The sequence below is a fragment of the Pseudophryne corroboree genome, chromosome 6 (assembly GCF_028390025.1).
Source record: "Pseudophryne corroboree isolate aPseCor3 chromosome 6, aPseCor3.hap2, whole genome shotgun sequence".
NCBI lineage: Eukaryota > Metazoa > Chordata > Amphibia > Anura > Myobatrachidae > Pseudophryne > Pseudophryne corroboree.
This window is the reverse complement of record NC_086449.1, coordinates 735,335,965-735,344,489: the sequence shown is the minus strand read 5'-3', so window position 1 is coordinate 735,344,489 and position 8,525 is coordinate 735,335,965. Positions and strand designations below refer to the sequence as shown.

The window sequence follows — 8,525 nt, the reverse complement described above, 5'->3', positions numbered from 1 at the left end:
TAACACATATAAACCCTGTTGTCCTGGCAACCCTGGCTACCTAATGAGTGTCAACCTAGAGTGGACACACAAAACATTGCACACATACACACTGTACATATAATGACACTCACAAATATGTAAAGGCAACATGTACACCATGATGAAAATAACAAATATTTGTCCAGGGTCCAAGAATTCAAACAGTACAACACTGCATGTTTTGGCATTGTAAGTGTAAGTGGGTAATCATTTTTAAAATTCAAAAAATAAACTTACTTTCCACGGCAACATCAAGACTCCCTGAACGGTCTTCAGGGGCTTCCTCTGCCCATTCACTGGGTGGGGATGTTGGCTGGATGGGGGAAGGCGGCTGGATGGGGGAAGGAGGAGGGATTGGGGAAGGAGGAGGGATTGGGGAAGGAGGAGGGATTGGGGCAGGAGGCTGGATGGGGGAAGGAGGCTGGATTTGGGCGCAAATTTCAGAGGGGGGGTCTGATTGAGAGGGCGAGGGGGGCGGAGAGAAAGTTAAGGCAATAGAGGGTGAGGGGGGTTCAGATGGGGATGTAGAAGTTGAAGGAGAAGGGGTATGGGAAGGAGGAGAAGGGGTCCCAGAAAGAGATGGAAAGGTGTGGTGAGAAGGGGAATGGAAAGTGGAGTGGGCCAGGGAAGCTGAGGGGGACTGGGAAGCTGATGGGGACTGGGAAGCTGATGGGGACTGGGAAGATGAGGTGGACTGGGAAGCTGAGGTGGACTGGGAAGCTGAGGGGGACTGGGAAGCTGAGGGGGAGTGAGAAGGGGAGGGGGAGTGAGAAGGGGAGGGGGAGTGAGAAGGGGAGTGGGAGTGGGAAGGGGAAGGGGGCGGAGAGTTGTGCCGTTGTTGTCCTAGAATGATATTATTGACAACATTTTTTTTACCTGAGAAATTACATAGTATTCAATTTGTTTTTTCAATGTTCTGTTCCATGTTAAATTCATTGTTTTTTTTTTAAGAAAAGCAAACATGTTAAGATCCTCTTCATGTTGGCCACAGCAAACAAAATGAGTCCAAACTTTTACTTTGAAGCTCATTCCTTAATCTAGTCCATTGAGTCATCGTGATTGGTCTAGGCAACATCACCAGATTACTATTCAAGGCACCTTATTATATAGCCAGCACTGATCAAGTATTTTGGTCCAGTTTCCTGGCTGCTTCTTATTTCTTGAAAACATGCACTTGTTTGGTGTCACTTTGCTACAGTCAGTACTGTTTTCCCTAACCACACACACTGTCCTAATTTCCAAAAAAGGACACTGAAGGTTGCAATTAGCCTACCACTTACTGTAAAATGTGGGTAATTCCAAGGGGATTACAGCAGGAATTTAGTTTGCAATTGGCCAAAAGCATGTGCACTGCAGGGGTGGCAGATATAACATGTGCAGAGAGAGTTAGATTTTGGTGGGTTTTGAAATTATGGGCAGGGTAAATACAGGCTGCTTTATTTTAACACTGCAAATTATTTTGCAGATTTAACACACCCCACCCAAATCTTACTCTCTCTGCACATGTTACATATGCTTCCCCTGCAGTGCACATGGTTTTGCCCAATTGTTCAATAAATTCCGGCAGCACAAAACTTGGAAATTCAGCCATTAGCACAATTTATGCAAATAATCTTATGTAATGTAACTTACTTCGTGTATGCAGAGCACGGATTTGCTGGCGGATCTCCGCCAACAAATCGGGAGTCCTCCTGCGGAGATCACTCCACCTCCTCTCAAGCTGGATGATTGTCCGCCTGCTGCGGACGCGAGTCCGCAGCAGGCGGCGGACCTCCGCTTAGGCCTCGCGCTTCACCCGATTGGGGATGAAGCGCCCAACGCGGCCTACGCGGCGGTCCATCACCGCAACCAGCACGCGGAGCTCCCGCCTGGTGAACGGTGCTGCACGCATCATGGCAATGGCGTTTTCCTTATTTGGGCATATATTTATAGTGTCTGTTAGCATGTGATTGGTCCAAAATCTATGTTGTCATTTCTAATAACTTTATTGATCTTTGCAATGCTGTGAAGAGCAGAGTGTTATTTCGTACGAGCGGAAATTCGCATTAGCAGAAGCGAAAATTTTTATAAATCCACATTGTAAAAAAAAAACACACACAGAGACACAGAGTTTATTTAAAATTACTATACATATCTGTGTACTCACCACAGTTCGTGTGATCATTCAGCTGGACAGTCACAAAGTGTGAAACATTGAGTATCATTTGTTTGTGTGTTTGGTTACATAATCAGGATTTGAGGATATAAAACAAATAAGGACACTATTTAGCAACATTACAGTATTTTAATTTCTAACTAAACATTGTAAGCTTAACGTGTTTTTGGATTTTGAAGAAAAAAACCATTACCCATTCCAACACAACAAAAGCCTTACCCAATCACTTTACAATATCATACAAAATGACATCATTGTTTAAAAAACATAAGCATACTGTGTTGTATTATTTGTTCAAATAGAAAATATAAAAACACTATACCTGAAATATTCGGCAACAATTCTTGCCCTCACTTGGCTCCCCCTCCGTGTCACACTCCCCCCACCGAAGCGTCGACCAACCCCTGGCTCCTCATCAGGCAATTCCTCTGCCTGAGGAAGCTCTACACTACTCCTTACCGCGATATTATGTAGTATTGCGCACAGGACCACTATTTTACTTGCCATCTCCGGCGAATACATGATGTCGCCACCAGTGCGGTGGAGCACACGAAACCGCCCTTTAAGGACACCAATTGTGCGCTCCACCAGCTGCCTAGTGGCAGTAAGCGCGGAGTTAAATGCCATCTGTGGTCCTGGCCTGGGATTACGGTAAGGAGTCATGAGCCAGGGGGTGCAAGGATATCCACGGTCTCCTGTTGGAAGAAAAGCCAAAATTTTGAAATATTTAATTTGTCAAGTTACTTTTTTTGGAATAAAAAATTTGAGCAACAACTCACCCAATAACCACATGTCTGCTCGTTGACTTGATCTTAATCTCTGCCATATCCCTGATTGTCTAATGACATATGCATCATGTGAACTTCCAGTAAATTTTGCATTCAGGGAAAGGATCTGGAGGGATGGCCCACAAACAACCATTACATTCAGAGAATGAAACAGTTTCCTGTTTCTATAAATTTCTTCATTATGTCTTGGTGGCTGAATAGCAACATGTGTGCCATCCACAACCCCAATAACATGTGGGAAGCGACTACCACCTTCCTCAAATTGCCGCTTCACCACATCTAGGGCACCAACATCCAAAGGCATATCAATGAATTGCTTCACCCGCTTTAGGAAAGCCTGGCAGACACGCCGCAGGACCTTACTGAACTGGCCCTGCGACATGCCAACCAGGTCTCCCACAACATGCTGATATGAGGCTGTAGCCAAAAAATGTAACACTGCAAGGAATTGTGTCAATGGTGGTATTGCTGTAGGATACCGAATTTCAGACTCCAGATCACTCTCTATTATGGAGAGAGTGTCTAGGATTAGATGTGGTGGCAGCCTGTATCTACGCACCACCACATCATCTGGCATACCAAAAAGTAGGACACGGGTTCGGAAAATTGGTGGCCTAGCACGCCTCCGTTGCCTTGGTTGATGAGGAGCCGGCTGTGGTTGTGGGGCTGGCGGTTGGGGTGGGAGTGCTGGCGTGGGTTGGGGAGGTAGGGCTTCTGCAGCAATAAATATTGACATAACACACTTTTTTGAAAAAGAAAAAAAACGAGGTGAAAAATACAAAAACAACTTATAAAAAATATTCAAACAATAAATGTTGTAAAAAATGTTGGGGAAACTTACTGCAGGAGCGTACATTTTTTCTGTGTTGAATTCATGGCCAAAATGTGAAATTAAAAAAAAAAAAAAATGTTATTTTTACAATTCCAAAAAAAAAAAAATTATACATTTCGGAGCATCAAATACATCACAAACACCAATTAAAAAAACAAAAAACAAAAACAAAAGCATTTAGTAGCTAGTCCAGGAAAGACAAACACTACTTTGCAGATCAATCCTGGTAAACAAAAATTATATTTTAGACAAAATGGAAAACAAACAGAATCACCACACTTTTAAGAAACACAAACAGCAACCCAAAACACAGGCCAAGGGCACTTACCTGCTCCAAAAAAAATAAAGACTTGGTGTTCAGTAGCACACCCAGAAAATAAATTAAACCAGGGATATTTCTCCCAAAAGCAAACACCTACAAGAGAACACAAATGACAGTCAAAAAACAGCATACAGACCATTAAAACAAACAGGCACCAACACAGGCCAAGGGCACTTACCTGCTCCAAAAAAAATGAAAGACTTGGTGTTCAGTAGCACACCCAGAAAATAAATTAAACCAGGGATATTTCTCCCAAAAGCAAACACCTACAAGAGAACACAAATGACAGTCAAAAAACAGCATACAGACCATTAAAACAAACAGGCACCAACACAGGCCAAGGGCACTTACCTGCTCCAAAAAAAATGAAAGACTTGGTGTTCAGTAGCACACCCAGAAAATAAATTAAACCAGGGATATTTCTCCCAAAAGCAAACACCTACAAGAGAACACAAATGACAGTCAAAAAACAGCATACAGACCATTAAAACAAACAGGCACCAACACAGGCCAAGGGCACTTACCTGCTCCAAAAAAAATGAAAGACTTGGTGTTCAGTAGCACACCCAGAAAATAAATTAAACCAGGGATATTTCTCCCAAAAGCAAACACCTACAAACAAAGAAGCACAGGTTTATTTTCACAAATGGACTTGCAAAATAGTTATGTTTTTAAAATCTTTAAAACAAAAAATTTTTAATAAAAAATTTTAACAAAAAAAAAAATCAAGAATACTCACAAACGAAAAAACGCATAACAAATGCAACACTGTCTAGATTCAAAACGCAAACAAAATGACAAAGGTATGCTTGACAATTACTCACTCTGCAAATTCCACAAGCACCTTCACGCACAAGCCAACAAACAACTGAAACTCCAAACTACCTACACTCACAGCGTGCAAAGTAGGCCCTTAAATAAGCAGTGCAATCATTAACCAGAATAACAGTGTACAGCTGTGTGAATTAACGATTCGCACGTAGGTATATAAGCACACACCTCGGCGTACACACGTCATCACAAACATGGCTTCTCGTGAGCAAATCGCAGCAGAGATGGACCGCATTGCAGAGCAGGAGATGGCATTGCGGAAAAGACGCATAGATTGCCAACGGCGCATGCTGGAATACGCCTCTGCGGATGTTGAAGAGGCAGGACCTAGTACTCTGCAAATGTCTGCTTCTGAACCACAACAATTGACTGGGGATACTCTGCCACACACACAAAGTGACCAAACTGAGGGAGAATTGGCTTTAGCCACACAAACACAACAAACAGAAGCTGCTAGTGAGGAGGAAGATGGTGATGAACAACAAGAAACCTCACAGGCTACCTCCAGACGGAAGAAAAGACAGCCTGCATTCACTAAGAGGGAGTTGCGTGTCTTGGTCACGCAGGCCATGTCCAAAATCCATAGAGGGCCAAAAAACATGGGGGCTGCTTCAAAAGAACGAATCTGGAGAGACATCACAAAATCTGTGAATGAAGTTGGCTCTGTCGTCAGAACATCACAGGAAGTGAGACGACGGTAAGTGCATATTGACAGTCCTTTTTCTGTGCTAAGTTGACTAAAAAATGTAGTTACATGTGATGTTATGTCTAGCAAACACAAGCAGAACACGTGTCCTATATATTAGCTTAGACAAATAATAAGACTCTACTTTGTCCCTCTTTCACAATACATATGTAGGTGGGCCGACTTCAAATCCCGCCTGAAGGCAAAGAGGGCTGCGGAGTGGAATGCCTCAAGGGCTACAGGTGGAGGAGCACCTGTCGCTGTGGAGTATACTGACTTGGAGGAGATGGCGATGCCCTGTGTCAGTTATGAGGAGGGCCAAGGGGTGTCTCATATGGACACGGACCTGCCTGAGATCCTGACGGGACATGACTTGGAAGGTAAGTTTACACATTTAGTTGTCTGTAATTTTGACAGTATTTATAATAATAAACTAATTTTGTATCCTACTTTTTTCCCACACATTCTTCTATTTGCTTGCCACAAAACACAGCACAGGGGGGTGATCCGTTTGAGTCACAGGACGGTTATGTGGTTGAGGCTGAGGTGGAGGGACCTAGTGAGTCTGGCAGTGTGGGCCAACAAATCCCACCTCTGCAGGTTCCTACTGGCCCCCCCACCCAACCCTCTGCTATCCCGGAGATCCTGCTTGAAATCGCTAGGTATGGTGAGAGCCTAAATCGGTTTCAAGACGGGGTCATCCGGGAGGTAAGCCAGATAGCTGTCCGGCTCACTGAGCACCGAACCTGTGTTGAGCAAGGTGTTGCTCAACTCTGCCAAGGTCTGGCAGAGATCAGGCAGGGCCAAGAACAACTTGCCTCCTCATTCCAAACCCTTGCAAATAACATCTTGCAAGGGCTCCAGGCCATCGCTGTCTCCCTTGCCCACAGTGGCAGAGAGCCACCCACATCGGCTCCCTCCCCTGCCCCTGCCCAGGAAGAACAGCCCACTGGGCAGGCCCAACGAAGGTCGCTCCGCAGACCTTCCAAAGAAGAACAGCCTCAGGCGGGGAGAAAAAGAAGAAAATGATGTCTCTCCAGATGGGCAGCACCCATGTTTTTGATGTTGCCTCTCTGTATTTTTGGAGTTGGCTTGTGTGACCAGAATGGATAACTCCCTCTTAGTGAAATGTATTCTTTCTGTTTGGATGTATTGTAGCCTGTGAGTTTATGTGTATAAACACCAGAGCCATCTTCCTCTTACTAGTGTGCTATGTATTGTTGTGTTTGTGTGGTGGATCCTAATTCTTTCTCATTTGGTTTAAAATGTGTGTGTGGCAGGGTGTGTCATGTTTTATTTATGCTTTAAAAATATACTTTTGTCAGAAGCAGACTTTTGCAGAGTACTGAGTTCTGCTATCTAATGATTGTCAGTGCCATCTGCTTGCTGCTTGGTCCATCTCTGCCTGTGCGACTCATGTGGAGCCATGTTTAAATGTTGTCAAAAAATTATATAGTAATAAAAAATATATTTCAAAATTTTTTTGCAGTTTCTTCCAGGTAATGCAGTTCCAGAAAGATTAGGTCAGCATATAGACACTTGTAGACCAATCTGCTAATTCTCCTTAAAAATTGAAAAAAATAAAAAAAAAGGTATGCTTTGCACCACACTTTAATGTCCATATTAAGTAAACAGACACGACGCTTTTTATAAATATCTAGGGTCAACAGGACATCATTTCAAACATTGTCAGATATTATAATCAAATATTATTGTGACTTTTAAGCCTAAATTAAAGTGTATGCTGCATTATGTTGGTGTTGGTTTATTTTTAAACAATTATGCAGATTTCAAACACTTTCACAAAAATTTTCATTTGCTTGTATTTGGGAGTCTTACACACATTAAAACAAGTTTTAAAAAGGCTTACACAACAATTTCCTAAAAAAAAAAACCCCTTATTTGGCAGTGTGTGAGATTTCTATGTGAGTAGACTAAACATGTAATGTGTGTTCAGACAATTGCTGGTTGGTAACTTTCATCTGCTCATTAATTAACAAGTAATTGGACATCAGATGAATGTGATATCCAATTAACTGCTAATTACTGCATACACACTTGTACCAGTACTTCGCAAATGTAGAGTAACTGCAGACCTACTCTGCTGCTGCGTGAATGTTGCTACGGTTTCCTATGTTAGTTTTAACAGCGACAATGTTTATTTGCTAAAAACACGCCCATTGCGAGTTGCATACTCCCACACTGTACGCCCACTTTCACGCCCATGTCGGAGCATTGCGAAGTCGCGCCTCCGCAACGCCCACGCCACTCCTCGTTTTCGGTTGCCAGTTACGGCTTTTTTTTTTCTAAGTAATTTTGCACAGTTGTCGTACGTATGTACTCGCGCATGCGTAATCACGCATTTGCGCATGCGCAGATACTTACATTTCGTACATTTGCGATGCGATGACTCTTAGCGAACAACTCGGAATGAGGGCCCATGTTTTGCACATACCTTGAATTTGGTGGTGCAGAATTTTTTAAAAAACGACAGGGGCGTGCAAGAGATGCTGTCGGTGGCCAGAAGAATTGCGGGACACTTTCGGCGTACAGGCACCACGTACAGAAGACTGGAGCACCACCAAAAACTACTGAACCTGCCCTGCCATCATCTGAAGCAAGAAGTGGTAACGAGGTGGAATTCAACCCTCTATATGCTTCAGAGGTTGGAGGAGCAGCAAAAGGCCATTCAAGCCTATACAATTGAGCACGATATAGGAGGTGGAATGCACCTGTCTCAAGTGCAGTGGAGAATGATTTCAACGTTGTGCAAGGTTCTGATGCCCTTTGAACTTGCCACACGTGAAGTCAGTTCAGACACTGCCAGCCTGAGTCAGGTCATTCCCCTCATCAGGCTTTTGCAGAAGAAGCTGGAGACATTGAAGGAGGAG

The 8,525-nt window shown here is 43.4% G+C and overlaps 1 protein-coding gene across 1 annotated transcript; it reads right to left on the bottom strand.

Moving 5' to 3' along the window:
- Nucleotides 1-217: 217 nt before the first annotated feature.
- On the bottom strand, nucleotides 218-4,207 carry LOC134935642 (putative nuclease HARBI1). Its single transcript, XM_063930567.1, has 6 exons — nucleotides 4,125-4,207; nucleotides 3,806-3,825; nucleotides 2,956-3,706; nucleotides 2,499-2,871; nucleotides 2,168-2,189; nucleotides 218-864 (listed from the first exon to the last, which is right to left on the bottom strand). The coding sequence occupies exons 2-5, from the start codon at nucleotides 3,818-3,820 to the stop codon at nucleotides 2,186-2,188; spliced, it is 1,143 nt and encodes a 380-aa protein (XP_063786637.1). The 5' UTR covers nucleotides 3,821-3,825; nucleotides 4,125-4,207; the 3' UTR covers nucleotides 218-864; nucleotides 2,168-2,185.
- Nucleotides 4,208-8,525: the final 4,318 nt, after the last annotated feature.